We start from the raw sequence: 17,627 nt of genomic DNA on the forward strand, positions 1-17,627 counted from the left end.
GTTGCTGCACACGGGCTTTCTCTAGTTGCGTCGAGCGGGGGCTGCTCTTTGTTGCGGTGCGCGGGCTTCTCACTGTGGTGGCTTCTCTTGTTGCGGAGCACGGGCTCTAGGCCTGCGGGCTTCAGTAGTTGTGGCTCGTGGGCTCCAGAGCGCAGGCTCAGTAGTTGTGGCTCGTGGGCTCTAGAGCGCAGGCTCAGTAGTTGTGGCTCGCGGGCTCCAGAGCGCAGGCTCAATAGTTGTGGCACACGGGCTTAGTTGCTCCGCAGCATGTGCGATCTTCCTGGACCAGGGCTCAAACCTGTGTCCCCTGCATTGACAGGTGGATTCCTAACCACTGCACCACCAGGGAAGCCCCTACTGTCAACTTCTTGGTGTTTTTCCTTGGTCTTTTTTCCTATATAAAATTCTTATATATATCTTAAACATAATAGGATCACATCAGATATTCAGTTTTATGGCCTTTTTCATGATACCTTTCATTTTACCTTCATTAACACTGTACCTTCAGCAGTTTTCCATGTCATTGAACATTCTTTGAAAACAGTAGTTTTAGTGACCTCAGGGTCACTAATCGGACTCTTCCCTTTTCTTCGGGTTTTATTCCTTCTCTGATTCTCCTCAAAGCCAAGGGCAACTTCTCCCTACAGGCAGCCCCACTCCCTGGTGGGGTTTCCATTATCCTTGAGAACAAAGCCCCTGGGTGAAGAATGAGGGTGTAATTTGGAGCTAGAAGATGAGAGAGAAAGTGGATCTAGAAATAATATCCTCCCACAGCGTAAAATGTGGAAGAACGAAACAGTTGTCACAAAATGCTTCTAACCACCCTTCGTTTGAAGTGCACCCCTCAATACCACCTGCCACTGAACCCCAGGAAAACGGAACCCCTTGGGGGCACCTGCTTGCTGGGAAAACACTTGAGCTTGCCGGCAATCCTGAAGGGACTGGTCTGGTTCCCTGGGCCAGCTTGTCCTGGGCTTTCTGGCTATACTGTTCCCTTGGGGGTGAGTCCAGGGGAGGCTGCAGCCACCTGTGCTCATTGTTTCCCGGATGCCTTGAGGAAAAAGGCTTTACTCTCTGACTTTAGGATTGGGAATAGCTTTCCTTTGCTGCTTCTAACAGATGCCACTCCAGGGATCTTTAATGGAAATATACACACACACGTTTCCCTCCAGGGCTTGGGGGCCAGCCAACACGCCTTAGGGTGTGAGTGACTGGAGTTGCCCAGTGGAGCAGACATCTAGAATTATCATCACATCCTGTCGCAGGAAATGATGTTGGGATCCTTTCTAAACCCTAGCTCAGCATGCTAAGTGTGTTCTTGTTTTGTTTTATTTTTTATTTATTTATTTTTGAAATTTTTATTGTAGTATGGTTGATTTACAATGTTGTGTTAGTTTCAGGTGTACAGCAAAGTAATTCATTTCTATACACACACACACACGTATGTCTATATATTCTAAGTGTGTTTTAAGTGAGCCCAGTTCATCACAGATCTCGGTTTCGTTGAGACTGTGTGTCACTGAACGGGACCAGGGCTCCTCAGGGCTTAGTTCCAAGTCTGGTGCAGACTGTGCTGAACCCCAGAGGGTACCCTGGGTTATAGGGGGGCTTCCTGACCTCAGGAGCCCTTTGCTGCCTGTGACTCTTTTCTTCCTCTCTGATTCTCTTTAGGAGCTTGAGCGCCTGAATCAGGTGCTGGAGGCCGAGAAGCAGCAGTTTGAGGAGGTGGTACAGGAGCTGAAGATGGAACAGGAGCAGATCAAGAGGTGGTGGTGGGGCTTCCCTGGTGGCGCAGTGGTTGAGAGTCAGCCTGCCGATGCAGGGGACACGGGTTCGTGCCCCGGTCCGGGAAGATCCCACATGCCGCGGAGCGGCTGGGCCTGTGAGCCATGGCCGCTGAGCCTGCACGTCCGGAGCCTGTGCTCTGCAACGGGAGAGGCCAGAACAGTGAGAGGCCCGTGTACCACACACACACAAAAAAAGAGGTGGTGGTCGTGCCTGGAGGCAGGGGGCGGGGACAAGGTGCACCCAGGCTAGGACACATAGGACCCATGTTTCCCGTTAGGCTGGAGAGGCCTCCCCCCAGGAGATCCTCACTGCTTGATGACTTGGTTTGGATCTGTCCTCCCAATGCTCTGGGCCTTGGGGCGTGCCCAGAAAAAGCTGCAGACCCCACACCGATGGGCCACTTCTGCACCCTGGAGCATGAGGCATGGGCAGGTGCAATCAGAAATCCCCATGAGCAACGACCCCCTCCTGCCTCGGGCAAACCTCCCTTACCCGGGGCAGACAGGTCAGGCTGGTCTGGAGGTGCCCTTGGCCAAAATCCCCAACATTCCCTGTCTTTCCTGCACAGTCTCTTCACATTCTGGCTAATGATGTCTGTCCCTTGGGATCTTTAGTCTGTGTATGGTTTGCAAACCCAGTTGCATATTATAATCATCTAAGAGGATTAGAATCTGCTGAAAGTAGGACCCAGAAATCTATACAGTAAGTCCCCTACACATGAACGAGTTCCGTTCCAAGAGCTTGTTCCTAAGTCCAATTTGTAAGTCCAACAGATTTAGCCTAGGTCCCCAACTGACCCAATCGGCTGTATAGTACTGTACTGTAATAGGTTTATGATACTTTTCACACAAATAATACATAAAAAACAAACACAAAAAATAAAGAAAACTTTTTCAGTCTTACAGCATAGTACCTTGAAAAGTACAGTAGTACAGTACAACAGCTGGCATGCAGGGGCTGGCATCGAGTGAACAGGCACGAAGAGTTACTGACTGGAGGAGGGAGAGGAGGTGGGAGATGGTAGAGCTGAAGGATCGTCAGCAATAGGAGACAAGCTGCAATTTCACTCACGCCTGACGTTGATGGCACAGGTTCTGGTTCCTTGCTGGATTCAGTTCTATCTACCCTCTTGAAAAAACGATCCAGTGATGTGTGGGTAGTAGCTCTTTCCTGGGCTTGAGATAAAGATACTGTACTCTGTACTCTATACAGTACTGTACAGTAAAGTACACAAAAGCACAACCATTTGTAGAGGATGCACGCACGTGACAATATACACCAGACACGTAAACTAACTTATGTGATTGGACATGCGAATGCATGTTCACATCTTTGAAAGTTTGCAACTTGAAGGTTCGTGTGTAGGGGACTTACTGTACTTTAAAGTTCTCCAGGTCATTACTTTTTCTTTTCCTTTTTTTTTTTTCTGCGTTGGTTATTCATTGCTGCTTGCGGGCTTTCTCTAGTTGTGGCGAGGGGAGGCTACTCTTCATTGCGGTGCACGGGCTTCTCATTGCGGTGGCTTCTCTTGTGGAGGAACACGGGCTTAGGTGCTCCACGGCATGTGGGGTCTTCCCGGACCAGGGATCAAACCCGTGTCCCCTGCATTGACAGGCGCATTCTTAACCACTGCGTCACCAGGGAAGTCCCTCCAAGTCATTCTATGTAGCCTCTCCGTGAATTTGGAGACAACTGCTCTGGTTACTGTTGATGGTGCTGGTTGTTGTCACCATCACCATCATCATCGCCATCATCATCATCACCAGCACCATCATCACTACTGATTATCAGTGATAGCCCAGAAAGAGTGTTCTTGAAACAACTTTATAAAAGAAAGTCATTAGGGGCTTCCCTGGTGGCGCAGTGGTTGAGAGTCTGCCTGCCGATGCAGCGGACGCGGGTTCGTGCCCCGGTTCGGGAAGATCCCACATGCCGCGGAGCGGCTGGGCCCGTGAGCCATGGCCACTGAACCTGCGCGTCTGGAGCCTGTGCTCCGCAACGGGAGAGGCCACAACAGTGAGAGGCCCGCGTACCACAAAAAAAAAAAAAAAAAAGAAAGTTATTAGACATGTGTTTTGGGGAGGGAGAAGCTCAGAGACTCTCATCAACCAATAGCCAAGCACCTGCTCACTTCCAGAATTGTGCCAGACCCTGGAATGGAAGATAAGCCCTCTCTCCCTTGAGGATCTGGTTGGGAAAACCAGACTCACACCCAGGAGACATCAACAATGTTTACAATAATGTACAAACAGGTGCTCAAGGGCATAGCACAGGCCCCTGTTTTATAGAAATTAAGATATATGTGTGATCCCTGTGGGCTTCAACAGAGGTTAGATTGTGCTGGACCTTGAAGGGTGGTAGGGGTTGGAAAATGGGTAGGAGAAGGAAAAGGCATCACAAGCAGGAGGAAGGGAAAACGGGTGTAAAGGCCCAAGGGGACCCAGGCTTGTTAAGACAGCAGCAAGGAGTTTGTCACCCCAGAGAAGGGCCTCAGCCATGTCCCATGTCAGAGTGAGCAGATTGTAGCAAGGGCTGTCCAGGGAAGACAGGGTGAGGCCTTTGTTTCTCCAGTACCCCTCTTTGCCCTTGGGGTGGCCCTGGATTTATTTTGACAGATTCATGTACACCTGGAGCAAGTGACTTCAGCCCCGCTTGGCCGGGATCTCCTCCGTTCAGCCCTGGGCTCCTCCAGCTGCTGGCAGCACCCAGCCATGTGAGGGGCTGGCCTTCCAAAGAGCCCTCTGAGCTGTATAGGGAAGCCGTATAGGCTTCTGTGAAGCAGAAGCCACAAAGGGGCCTGGGAGGGGTGGGCACTGCCATACCCAGCCCTCTGTCCCTGCAGGGAGCTAGAACTGACTGCAAGATGCCTCAGGGGTGTGGAGCAAGAGAAAAAGGAGCTGAGGCACCTCACGGAGTCCTTACAGCAGATGCTGGAGGTGAGGGGCCACTGGCGGGCTGGCTGCCTGGAGGGAGCCATGGTTGGGCCACGTGATACAGTTTTTTCCAACAGTGTTGCCCCAGAGAGTTATCTGCAAGGGAAACGGGCCACAAAGGGGAGCTGATCTAAAGGGTTTCTTCTCTGTGGACCATTGGGAACCCCAGCTGACACTTGAGGCTCAAAGCAGGACCCAGAAGGGCAAATTCAAGTTTGCCCTGGCTATGACCGTGGCCTTAGGAAGTCCACCTTCTTCAGTGCTATATATATATATATATATATATATATATATATATATATATATATATATATATATATATATATATATTTTTTTTTTTTTTTTTTTTTTTTTTTCTGTACGCGGGCCTCTCACTGCTGTGGCCTCTCCCGTTGCGGAGCACAGGCTCCGGACGCGCAGGCTCAGCAGCCATGGCTCACGGGCCCAGCCGCTCCGCGGCATGTGAGATCTTCCCGGACCGGGGCACGAACCCGTGTCCCCTGCATCGGCAGGTGGACTCTCAACCACTGCACCACCAGGGAAGCCCCAGTGCTTATATTTTTATACTCGATGGAGGATCGATTAGGGTGGGCTGCACGGCCACCCACCACTTCCTTCTTGCGGCTCATTCACTTAGCTGTTCCCCGGTGAAATTGAGCATGAGGGGAAATCCACTGCCAGATCACCTCCACTTGATACAGAAACAGCGAGGGAGGAGGAGGAGGGGGCATGTGTCAAGGACAAGGTGCCAACTCTTTAGCAGGGCGTCCAGGTGCACACTCTGGCCCCAGCCTCTGCTACCCTCCTGTCTCCTCTCCCTCTGCTGTCCCTCCACACCCGGCACAATGACATCCCCACGTCTGCTTCAAACCACTGAACACATGTGCCCCGAGGAAGCCGTGACCTCCATCCCCCACACCTTTGCCCACGCTGCTCCTTCCCCCCAGAACGTGCTCTTACCTCTTCTCTGCCTAGAGAACACTTTCATCCTTCTAAAGCTCAGCTCAAATATCACCGTAGTCAAGCTTCCCTGACTCTTCGAAGGAGGGATTTGCTCTGAGCTCTGGGTCCCCACGGCACTTTGTACATCTGTTCATGCACTTGACACATGAGGTTGTGTTTTCCAAACAGTGAGCTTCACTAGATTGCATCTTAAGTTCTCTCCAAGCCCAGCACCTCGAGTGAGCCTGGCATGTCGTGGGAGATCCGTGATGGTTACCAGATTCATGAACTGCCTTGCAGATTGCAAGGTTTCTATTCCCCCTTGACTGACTGCGGCTTTGTGGTGCCTTTCTTTGTTTATCTTTCCCTGTCTTACCACAGGAGGTCGTTCTCATGGGTAGTTTCAACTCCAGAATTTCTGAGTAGTGCAAGATCCCAGTCTGATAAGTGGGGAGAATGTCTAAGTCTGCTCTTGGGCTGGTTCTTGTTGGGTGTTCTTCACACAAGCCCAGCACACTCCCTCACTTGTTCCTGGAGGAACAAGGACCCTAGAAGCTCATGATGCCCTTGAGCCTTGGGTCCCCATTGTAGTAGGTGGCCCGTCCACGTCCAGTGCCACGAGCTGGGCTCCTCCCTGACTTCCTCGATGGAGGAGTAGCCTTGCCTCAGTGGGAGGAAGGAGATTCTCGCTGGCCTTTTACCTCAGGGAAGAATGAAGACATTTCAGGTGTCCCTCAGAGGACTGAGTGAGGAGGGCCTCACTTCCCGGAATTGAAATCCAGGTGAGGGCAGCCATGGCGGAGAACCTGACTTAGCCTCTTTCTCTTCTTCCCTCCCTCCATGCCAGGAACTCTCCATAGAGAAGAAGAAAACCCTGGAAATGCTGGAGGAGAATGAGAACCAGCTGCAGACACTGGCCAATCAGAGCGAGCAGCCCCCTCCCAGTGGGGGTCTCCATAGCAACCTGAGGCAGATAGAGGAGAAGATGCAGCAGCTCTTAGAGGAGAAGCTCCTGGCGGAGAAGCGGTGAGGGAGCCCTAAACCCCTGAGTCCATAGAGGTAACTCTCCGTGAACTGGACACCTGGGCTCTTGGGTTCTAGTTGTCCTCGATCAAATGGGTCACTCACTTCCTTTTGGCTAGGACTCAGTTTCCCCACCAGGCAAATGGGAAGCAATCTTTCACTATCCTAAGCAGACTTGATAATTGCCTCTTGCAATGGTGTGACCCATACAGACAGTCATTAGGCCTGTCTAACAGAGCTCTGTGACAGGCTGGGCAAGTCCTCTCAGCCCCCCCCTTTTTTTCTTTCTTCTTCTTTCCCTTTTTTTCCCCCTCTTTTTTCCTTTTTCCTTCTTTCCTTTCCTTCCCCTTGCGGTACACGGGCCTCTCACTGCTGTGGCCTCTCCCGTTGTGGAGCACAGGCTCCGGACGCGCAGGCCCAGCGGCCATGGCTCACGGGCTCAGCCGCTCCGCGGCATGTGGGATCTTCCCGGACCGGGGCAGGAACCCACGTCCCCTGCACTGGCAGGCGGACCCCCAATCACTGCGCCACCAGGGAGGCCACCTCTCAGCCCCTTTTTACAGATGAGGAAACTGAGCCTTGGAGGGGTTGGAGGACCTCCCCGAGCTCACAGAACTAGCAAGACATGGACCCAGGACTCCCCTCACTGACCACATTACCCCCATCACCACCTGGGAGACAGGACCCAGCCAGTTCTGGGGCTCACAAAGCAGGGTCTCAGGCTTTCTCCAGCCAGGTCCCTACGAGGGGCCGCCCTCCCACTGGAAGCCCCGTTGGTGAGTGGGCCCTGAGTGAGCACCTCTTCCCGGGGCAGGATGAAGGAGAACGAGGAACGCTCGCGGGCCCTGGAAGAGGAGCGGGAGTTCTATTCCAGCCAGTCCCAGGCGCTGCAGAACTCGCTGCAGGAGCTGACGGCGGAGAAGCTGCAGGCTGAGCGCGAGCTCAAGGTGCTGGGCCGCTGGGGGCGCGTGGTGCTCGGAGCCCTCCCCTCACCTGGAGGCTTACTTCCCTCACCTGGAGACCCTTCCCTCACATCCCTGCCCTCACCGGGCAACTTCCTGAATGAGCCCTGCCAATCTGACCAGCCAGGTGCAGGCAGTGCGGCCACCACAAGCCTGACCTGCGCCTGACCTGCGGCGGGGCATCATTGGAGACACCTGTCCCGTGCAGGGGCTGAGTCCCGGCCATCGGGTGGAGGGCGTAAGACAAGAAGCAGGATGCAGTAACTTCCATCCCAGTCTGGAGGCGAGAAAGCCCGCTGAGCCAGGGGTGATCAGGCAAGGCCTCCAAGGGATGGTAGCTGCCCCTCCAGGACCCATTTCCCTCTCTTTGCCTCTCCCCCTCAGGCTGAGGTGAAGGTCCGCATGGACCTGGAGAGGCGTCTGCGGGAGGCAGAGGGGGCCTTGCGGAGCCTGGAACAGGGGCTCAACTCCAAGGTGCGGAACAAGCAGAAAGAGGAGAGGATGCGGGCTGACGTGAGCCACCTGAAGAGTAAGCCCTGCCCCCACCGCCAGCCCAGCCCTCGAGCTCTGCCCAGCCGTCCAGGCCCTGCGGAGCCCGGCCTGGGGCCGGAGCGCCACTCAGGCCTGGTGTGCACTAGGTGACCCATAGGTGTTGATGGGCACCTCCTGGGCGTGGCTGCCTTTGGCTCTTGGATCCGGGGTGGGGGGAAAGCCTGAAGTTCTGCCCCCTTTGGCAGGTGACTCAGGTCTCCCAAGGGATGGGGGTCAACGTATTTCCCTCTCCACCCCACCAGGATCCTGGGGAGGGGAGGGGCGGGCAGGAGGGGAGGGTGCAGTGGAACTGCGGCCGCAGGGTTCTTTGAAGAGTGCATCCGGAATGCGGAGCTGGAGGCCAAGATGCCGGTCATCATGAAGAACTCCGTGTACCTCCACAAGGCGGCCACTCGCCGCATCAAGAGCTGCCGCTTCCACCGGCGCAGGTCCAGCACCTCCTGGAATGACGGTGGGTGTGGCTTTCCCCGGGCCCTGGGGGGTGGGGCGGTCCCGGGCTGTCGGTGACCAGGCAGGAAGAGGGCAGGCCGGGGAGGGAGAGGGGCTGGCCCAGCCCTGAGTGTGGCCCGAGCCCGGCTCCCCCAGCCTTGGGCTTCTCCCAGGGTCATGGAAGCCCATGGACCCGGAGGGGCTGGAGGATGGGGTGCGAGGGAGGGGAGCTGGGGTTGGGGCCAGGGCTGTGCCCCAGTGGAGGGAGGGCTGTTCACGGCCGCCCCGTGGGGCCACCGTATCCCCAGTGAAGCCGTCCCAGTCCTTCATGACCTCCCAGCTGGAAGCCAACAACATGGAGGAGCTGAAGGAGGTGGCCAAGCGGCTCAGCCGGGACCAGCGCTTCCGCGAATCCATCTACCACATCATGGCGACCCAGCCTGGAGCCCCCTCTGCGCTTCCGCCGGCGGGAAAGTGATGGGCGCCCCTCCCCGCCGCCCAGGTCCTTCCTCACTGGGGGCAGGAGGGAGGGGGAGGAGGAGGCCCGACTCCACGCGGCTCCTCTCTGCCAGCGCTCCACGTGGGGGCCAGCCTCACCCGCAAAGGACAGGGGCGCCACCTCCCTCACCCTCACCCCAGACCCTACCCTTGCGTCAGGTCAGGCCAAGCTGGGTGCCGCCTGGTTGTCATGGTGAAGCAAGGATGGGGCCTGGCGGCACCGAGAGACTTCTCTGGCCGGGGAGTGGGCTGGGCGGGGCCCACCACCACCTTCTGCCGTGCCTGCTGTACTTCTCCGTGGCTCTGCCGCCCTCCCCACCTTGACCCTTGCTTCCCAGGGCTTCCCAACCCTCTTTGCTTCTGAGATCCACAGGCGTCCCTCGGTCAAGGCCCCTCTTTGACCACACCGCGGGGCAGGAAGAAAGGGAGCTGGCACAGCCGCTTCTGGGCCGGTGGCCTACCACCCTCGCCAGACACACCGTTCCTGGGGCCGGGCCCTGGCTGTGGGGCCACCTGCTCCCTGACCTCCTCAGGGGGACTCGCCCACCTGCAGCCTCCGCGCCCTCCTGGGGAGATGTGGCCCTGACATTCCTCCTGTGCGTGTACCGAGGGCCCTGGGCGGGAGGGAGCTGTGGCCAGCAGCGAAACTGAGGTCTCTGCCAGAGAACAGGCAGCAAGTCAGGGAGTGGAAGAAGGCAGCCGACTCCTGCATTATCGACTCCTGGCCAGGCAGGGAGGCTGCTCCCTCTGGCTGCCTCGGCCCTGCTGGGCTAGGGGACCCCAGAGGTCTCCCTCCCAGCTGCCCCTCCTTCGGTCACCTTGCTGCCTCCTCTCCTGCAGAGGCTTTACCCAGTGAAACAATGTGACCACGAGCCCTGGAAGATGGGGGAGCCATTCATTGGCCCAGGGTCATCAGAGGCGAAGCTGAAACATCTGTTCGCAGCTTTTGTGGGAGGCACTGCCCTCCAGGGTGCTAAGGACTGTGTGTCCCTCACCCATGGACAGACTGTCTGTCTGGCTCCTCTCCCTCCAGGCCTTCCCTCCGAAACTGCCTGAGTCTGTTGGTCTCTCCAGTAAAGGCGTCTCCCTGGGGTCAGGGTGCTCAGGGGCACGGGTCGTATTAAAGGTGCTGATTCTCTGCTGCTTGGACAGTGGAGCCCAGTCTGAGAGGTGGACAGATGGCTGCAGGGCAGGGGCCTGCAGCCTGTTCTGTGGGAAAAGGAATGTTACTGACTCAAAACATGGGCGTGTCTACGGCTGGGCCAGCCAAGGCCAGGCAGGCTGCCCTGCTCTGCGGTCAGGACTGCCTGGTGAAATGAACCTCATCAGTCCCTTCTCAGCGGTGGGTGGACTTGGATGACCTCAGCCAGTCTCTTACGAGCCTAGGTGGGAATAGGGGTGGAGGTGCTTCAGAATCAATGCATCTGAAAGGCATGAGTCTAAATGTAAAAGCTTTAAACGTGTAGAAACCTGCATAAACCTGGAACTCATTGATCTAACATGTATGTAGGATGGACTTTAAAATGAGGAAGCTTTAGAAACCAAGATTACTATTTTATTTTCTGTTTCTAAAGAATTAAATTAATAATGGTTTGTTCTTGGAGAGAGATCTTTCCGAAATTTTCAAAAGCACTTCCTGGCCTGGGCAAGCTATTAACCAGAGAGGAAAGTGCTTTCTCATGCACATTCGCCAGTCTCTAATTTCTTTCCTCCTATCTCACCCTGTACTTTCCACGCCTCAGGCAAGCCTGTGTTATCTTCAACCAACTGATCAATCCATAAGTATTAATTTTGTTAAAAACTTACTCTGTACCTAGCACTGTAAATAGAAAAAGAGTAACATCTCTATGTGAAAATATGTAGGGGTGAAAATTACTTACTGGAAATATATGGATCTGATTTTTTACAGAAACAAAACCCTATTCCTTGGCCGATTAAAAGTGTTTCCTGCAGCGTCGCTTGCACTGTGGTCATTGCTAGAGAGATGTTGCCCCCTGCAGGCTGAATGTGGAATTAGGGAATTGCCTGCTTGTGCTCATTTGCACACACGTTTCCCTGCCTATGAGGAAGTACTCCCCATCGCTGCACCTCCAGGCAGTGGCTTCTTAATAATTAACTGAAAAATCTGTGTTCCCGCCCTGAGGTCCTGGCTGTCCCCTTGTAACAAGGACTACCAGCCAGATTTTCTTCTGATCTGAGCACGGACCAAAAGGGACAGAGCTGACTGCTCCCACGGGAATAGCCTCAGGCAGGCAAAGGGTACCTAGTTTGATGGCTTGCTAGTTCTAGTGTCCCTATTGGAAACTGACAGTTCTACCGGCTCTGATGAGGAGAGGTTTATGCTTTTGTTTTGTAATCACATGAGGGAGGGAGAGAAATGCTGATGACTGGGTTCTCCTCCTATTTGATCTGTTCCTTCACTGGGGAATGGATGATCTATATCGTAGCCCTTTATATGTTGTTTCCCAGCAGAATTATTAATGACTCCCCTTTTTGCTATTACAAGGGTCCCAGTTTGGATGGTATTTCCATGGTCATCTTAGCTTTAGTGCTTTTCTCCAGTGAAATGTTAATGGGTGAGGCAAGAGATCTGTAAAGTGTAAAACACTTGTGTTCTGATCTACTCTCCAGGTCCCAGCCCCTGGGAAGGATCCACTGCCTATATTTGTCTCTGGAGGGATGTGATTCTTGCTCCCATCCATCCTATCTCACCCAGCCCAGCATGACCTGGGCAGCCTGTGGGTGCTTGGGTACCATCCACGTGAGATTTGGAGCCTACAGTGAATGATGAAGGTGAAACTGAAACTTGCTCGAGCCCAGGGTGCGTCAGATTTGGTCTAATTGGAAGGTAGTTATTAAACCCATCAAACAAAGGAGGCCTCGGATAAAGGCCAGCAGTCCCTGGGGACCCTTGTACTTCTGCGTTAAGCCAGGATGAAGCCACTCAGACCCCCAGGATGCAGCAAGGGCTCTCCAAGATCAGAAACCCTATGGCTTTGACTCTTGGGGGGGAAAGATGCTGACTTCTCTTATCTCATCCCACACCTGGGAGCAGAGGTGAAGGGGTGTCCTTTGCAAGGCTTTGGGAAAGGGTACAGTGGTATCCTTTTGTTCTTGCCACTTAGAAATAGAGGTCCGGAGTGGTCCCAGACATCCAAAGCAACTGGGAGAAACTGGTTGTTCAAACATCCACGTGGCTGTGGATGGGTGCGGTGTAGCGCCCCAGGTTTGGTCCTCCTGACTCTTTGCACATCCCATCTCCCCTTCTCGTCCCTAGACTTGGGCTTCCACTCATTGCTACCAACTCCTCTGGCCCAGAAATGAGCTTCCCTCTCCATCCCGCTCGGTTAAATTTGTTCAGGGGAAGTTCAGGAAGCACTCCAAGCCCAGAAATCCTGGGGGCGGGAGGGTCTTAATAAACTCCATCCCCTTGTGATGAATTCTACCTGCAACTGCTACCAAATGTTTCAATGCAGTCCAGCATTCTGTGTGTCCTTTGGCTTTCCCTCTGTGCGACCCTTGACAATCAGGCAGCGAAGTTGCTGTGAGTCAGGGCTGCTCAAAGGCCAGTGCTCGGCCACAGGGGCTCCAGGAGCTGTCTGGGCAGTTGCAGAGCCAGCCAGTGCGTTTGGGGCTCAGGTTCTCTGCCTTGCTTGCCCTGGAGGATCTGACACCTACCTCTGGGCCAAGAGTCCTGCTATGAACAGACTCAACCTGCCCTGTTATCCTGGCAAAAACTAGGACCGATGCGCCTTGGAGTGACACTGACCACAGGAGAGCCTTTCCTCTTGCAGAGCAGTGACCCCATCACAAGGCGCTGAGGGGAGGAACATGTCCCACACTCTGCCTGCTGCTCCCCAGGGGGTGGGGCTGGTTAGTGTTGTCTCACTGCTTCCTGTTCTGGAGCTTTTGATAAGCCACTGGGTTTTTTTGTTTGTTTCTTTGTTTGTTTTTTGTTTTTTGTTTGCAGTACGCGGGCCTCTCACTGTTGTGGCCTCTCCCGTTGCTCCGGACGCGCAGGCTCAGCGGCCACGGCTCACGGGCCCAGCCGCTCCGCGGCATGTGTGATCATCCTGGACCGGGGCACGAACCCGTGTCCCCTGCATCGGCAGGCAGACTCTCAACCACTGCGCCACCAGGGAAGCCCAAGCCACTGTTTTAAATGTTTTTTTTACTTATATATTTTTATTAGATAGGACATAAATCTCTTAAATCCCACGAGGCTGCTCAGTGCCCTTGCAGTTTTTAAGTTCTATGATCTGAGAACTCGCAGCCATGGAATCAACAAAGACATGGCTGCCACCGACAGCACTGACCAGGAAGATACATTTCTCAGGGATGACGTTCCAGCTTAGGTTGAACTTGGAGCCATGCTCTTGTCAGAAGGGATGAGAAGAGGAAAGTTTAGGGTTGAGATGAGAGCAGGAAGGATAACTGATTTATCACCCCAAGGAGAAGGTCACTTGGAAGGCTGTTCTGGGAAAGGGAAGATGTCCATTCTCATGTTCACCCTGGCATCTGATATCACCTGTCGGCATCACTTCTTCCCATCTTCCTTCAACAAATATTTATTATGATTCTATTGCATGAAGTCAAGCACCTACTATGGGCTTATTATCCCTGTCACTTACTGTTTTTTTTTAATTGTGGTAAAATATACATAACGTAAAAGTTTCCATTTTGGGGACTTCCTTAGTGGCGCAGTGATTAAGAATCTGCCTCCCAGTGCAGGGAACACGGGTTCGATCCCTGGTCTGGGAAGATCCCACATGCCGTGGAGCAACTAAGCCCGTGCGCCACAACTACTGAGCCTGCACTCTAGAGCCCGTGAGCCACAACTACTGAAGCCTGTGCGCCTACAGCCCTTGCTCCGCAACAAGAGAAGCCACTGCAATGAGAAGCCCGCACGCAGCAACGAAGACACATGCAGCCAAAAATAAATTCATTAATTAAAAAGCATGTATATATATATATATATATAAGTTACTATTTTAACCATTTTAAGTGTATAGTTCAATAGTGTTAAGTATATTCACATTGTTGTACAACGAATCTCCAGAACTCTTCATCTTGCAAAACTGAAACTCTACACCCCCTTTTCTTTCATTCTTTTTTTTTTTACATCTTTATTGGAGTATAATTGCTTTACGATGGTGTGTTAGTTTCTGCTTTATAACAAAGCTAATCAGCTATACATATACATATATCCCCATATCCCCTCCCTCTTGCATCTCCCTCCCACCCTCCCTATCCCACGCCTCCAGGCGGTCACAAAGCACCGAGCTGATCTCCCTGTGCTATGTGGCTGCTTCCCACTAGCTATCTACCTTACGTTTGGTAGTGTATATATGTCCATGCCAATCTCTCGCTTTGTCACAGCTTACCCTTCCCCCTCCCCATATCCTCAAGTCCATTCTCTAGTAGGTCTGTGTCTTTATTCCTGTCTTACTCCTAGGTTCTTCATGACATTTTTTTTCCTTAAATTCCATATATATGTGTTAGCATACGATATCTGTCTTTCTCTTTCTGACTTACTTCACTCTGTATGACAGACTCTAGGTCCATCCACCTCATTACAAATAGCTCAGTTTCGTTTCTTTTTATGGCTGAGTAATATTCCATTGTATATATGTGCCACATCTTCTTTATCCATTCATCCGATGTTGGACACTTAGGTTGTTTCCACCTCCGGGCTATTGTAAACAGAGCTGCAATGAACATTTTTTTTGGCTGTGCCATGCAGTATGTGGGATCTTAGTTCCCTGACCAGGGATCGAACCTGTGCCCCCCGCAGCAGAAGCCTGGAGTCTTAATCACTGGACCACCAGGGAAGTCCTCTACACCCATTAAACAACTCTCCATTTCCCCTCCCCACCGGCCTCTGGTAACCACCATTCTACTTCCTGTTTCTATGAATGTGACGACTTTAGTTACCTCGTGTAAGTCAAATCGTACAATATTTGTCTTTTTTGTGATGGCTGATTTCACTTAGCATAATGTCCTCAAGATTCATCCATGTTGTAGCATGTGTAGGAATTTTCTTCCCTTTTAAGGTTGAATAATATCCTATCACTTACTTTTAAAAAGAAAAATGGGTAGACATCTTATTTTTCTTATAAATTGCTGTCCAGGGGTGAGGGCCCTGCCCTTCTTAAAGGGTAAGAGAGTCACAGCTGAGCAGAAGTTGGGTCCCTATGCTTCCCTTTTTCCAGGTTGCTCCTTGTGGTGGCTTCGTGTCAAGGGATGCTTTGGTGTTCACCTCCTCATTCTCCCCAGCAGATGGCAGCATGCTCTGAGCTGGGCCAGCAGATTCCAGTGGGAAAGTGAACTGAGGCTCTCAAAGAAAAGGGAGGGCTTTGTGACAAGGCCGAGGTTCCGCATTATTGGTGTGCGTCTCCCAGCTGTTCTCCCCTTTGAGACATGAAACAAAAGTCTCTGCTACAGCCAACATGTATTCGGTCTATTGTGAACCATGCACTTTCACACTGATTTCTCTTTTTTGTCCTCACAACATCCCTCTCCTTGATTTACAGAAAAATGATCCCCGAGGTCACACAGCTTCTAAGTGGAGTTTCAGGTATCTGAGTTCATGGCCAGTGTTCTTTCCAGCATATGTAAATATTAATGTGGAATATTAGTATGTAAAATATTATGTGTAAATTGTTACATGTAAATTATTTTCAGTGAGCTTCCTCCCTCCCTTCCTTCCTTCAACAAATATACTGAGCTCCTCTATGTTCCAGGCCCAGAGTCTCCACACAGATATTTTCTATCAAGGGTTCTTAAGGGATTGATTCAGGGGCTTGGGAACTGACAGTCTCCCTAGAACTCTTCCTTTCTGAAAGTCTGGCTAGTCCAGTATAGGAGGTCCTGAGGGTCAGAGCTTCTCATCCTAAGGGCTTTGCAAAGCAACAAGGCCTTTTGTTGCTGTCTCCAACCACTTCCAGGCTAGCAGTCTCCTGACCCTCACCTTCCTTTGCCCTTCCCCCTCCCCAGCCCAGTGTCCTCCGGAACAGAAGAATCCTCTCAGGGTGGGAGTAAGCAGCCAATGGGAAGGCCCTGGGCTGGGAATCTAGAGGCCCCTGTGTTCCTGTAAAGCCAGTGATTAATCCTGAGAGAGGGGCAAGCCATCTGACCTCCCCTTGATTAAATGAGGATGTGAAATTAGATGCTCTCAAAATCCTTCTTGTGGGAGAGGGATAGATTTAGAGTTTGGGATTGACATGTACACATTGCTATATTCAAAATAGATATCTGGGACTTCCCTGGTGGTGCAGTGGTTAAGAATCCGCCTGCCAATGCAGGGGACACGGGTTCAAGCCCTGGTCCGGGAAGATCCCATATGCCGTGGAGCAGCTAAGCCTGAGAGCTACTACTGAAGCCCACGTGCCTAAAGTCTGTGCTCCACAACAAGAGAAGCCACCGCAATGAGAAGCCCACGCACCGCAACGAAGAGTAGCCCCCGCTCACCGCAGCTAGAGAAAGCAGGCGCGCAGCAACGAAGACCCAAAGCAGCCAAAAATAAATAAATAAATTTATTAAAAAAAAAGAAAGATAGCCAACAAGGACCTACTGCATAGCACAGGGAACTCTGATCAATATTCTGTAATAACCTAAATGGGAAAAGAATTTGAAAAAGGAATAGATACTTGTATATGTATAACTGAATCACTTTGCTGTTCACCTGAAACTAACATGACATTGTTGATCAACTATACTCCATCATAAAATTAAAAAAATTTAAAAACATCCTTCTTGAATTCTGGTGACCCCACTTCTCTGCTGGAGACTGCTTTAGGTGTGGGCCAGGCTGACCAATGAGATGAGAAGTCTGCTGGGGGACAGGTTTTCTCACTTTCAAAGAGAGTCATAATGAAGATACAGTCCCTTTTCCTCCACTGGACATTTCATGTCTGGATATGACACCTAGAACTAAGGCAGCCAACTTGTGACCGTGGGGGTAGCTGACCTGAGGCCCAAGCCAGCGTGCCTAGGGTAACTGAGCGGAAAGATGGCAAGGAGCCTTGGTCCCTGCTGAGTTGTCGCTGAGTTAACTGACACTAGATCTGCCTATTTCAGGACTCCTTGTTATGTGAGCTGATGTATCTTTCCTTTAGTTTAGGTCATTTTGCTTGGGTTTTCTGTTATTTGCAAAAAAGGAGGATAATCACCTTAGCTTTATCAGACTTGTTGTGTGATCCCAAAGTCTGAAGACCTTTTCCTAAGAAAGTCAAGGCATTTTTTCAGTCATCTACTAGAATTCATCTACTCATTCATTCAACAAATATTTATTGAGAGTCTACAATCATATTCTTATAATTCTATGACACACTCACCCCAACTCAAAATCTCTGAAATTGGGATGTATCTTAATTCGATGGCAGCTTTTGATTGCTGCTGGCCGTACAGCAGTCTTGATGAGGGTGTCCTTGCCTTTGCAGGCATCAGAAGTCCCAGCATCAAAATGTGCTGAATGCGCATCAACAGTTTGGTGAAAAAA

The 17,627-nt window shown here is 51.9% G+C and overlaps 1 protein-coding gene across 1 annotated transcript in view; it reads left to right on the plus strand.

The window, feature by feature from the left end:
• PLEKHD1 (pleckstrin homology and coiled-coil domain containing D1) overlaps positions 1–9,107 on the plus strand; it is a gene marked incomplete at both ends in the record, with an annotated part of 28,814 nt that extends 19,707 nt beyond the window's left edge. Inside the window, 7 exons of the mRNA XM_079699705.1 lie at positions 1,672–1,766; positions 4,631–4,724; positions 6,511–6,689; positions 7,501–7,633; positions 8,033–8,177; positions 8,502–8,651; positions 8,938–9,107. Of these exons, the coding sequence (XP_079555831.1) occupies positions 1,672–1,766; positions 4,631–4,724; positions 6,511–6,689; positions 7,501–7,633; positions 8,033–8,177; positions 8,502–8,651; positions 8,938–9,107 (966 nt within the window). The remainder of the gene's footprint in view (positions 1–1,671; positions 1,767–4,630; positions 4,725–6,510; positions 6,690–7,500; positions 7,634–8,032; positions 8,178–8,501; positions 8,652–8,937) is intronic.
• Between the last annotated feature and the right edge of the window lie 8,520 nt (positions 9,108–17,627).

Source organism: Hyperoodon ampullatus (assembly GCF_949752795.1).
Source record: "Hyperoodon ampullatus genome assembly, chromosome: 3".
Taxonomy (NCBI): Eukaryota; Metazoa; Chordata; class Mammalia; order Artiodactyla; family Ziphiidae; genus Hyperoodon; species Hyperoodon ampullatus.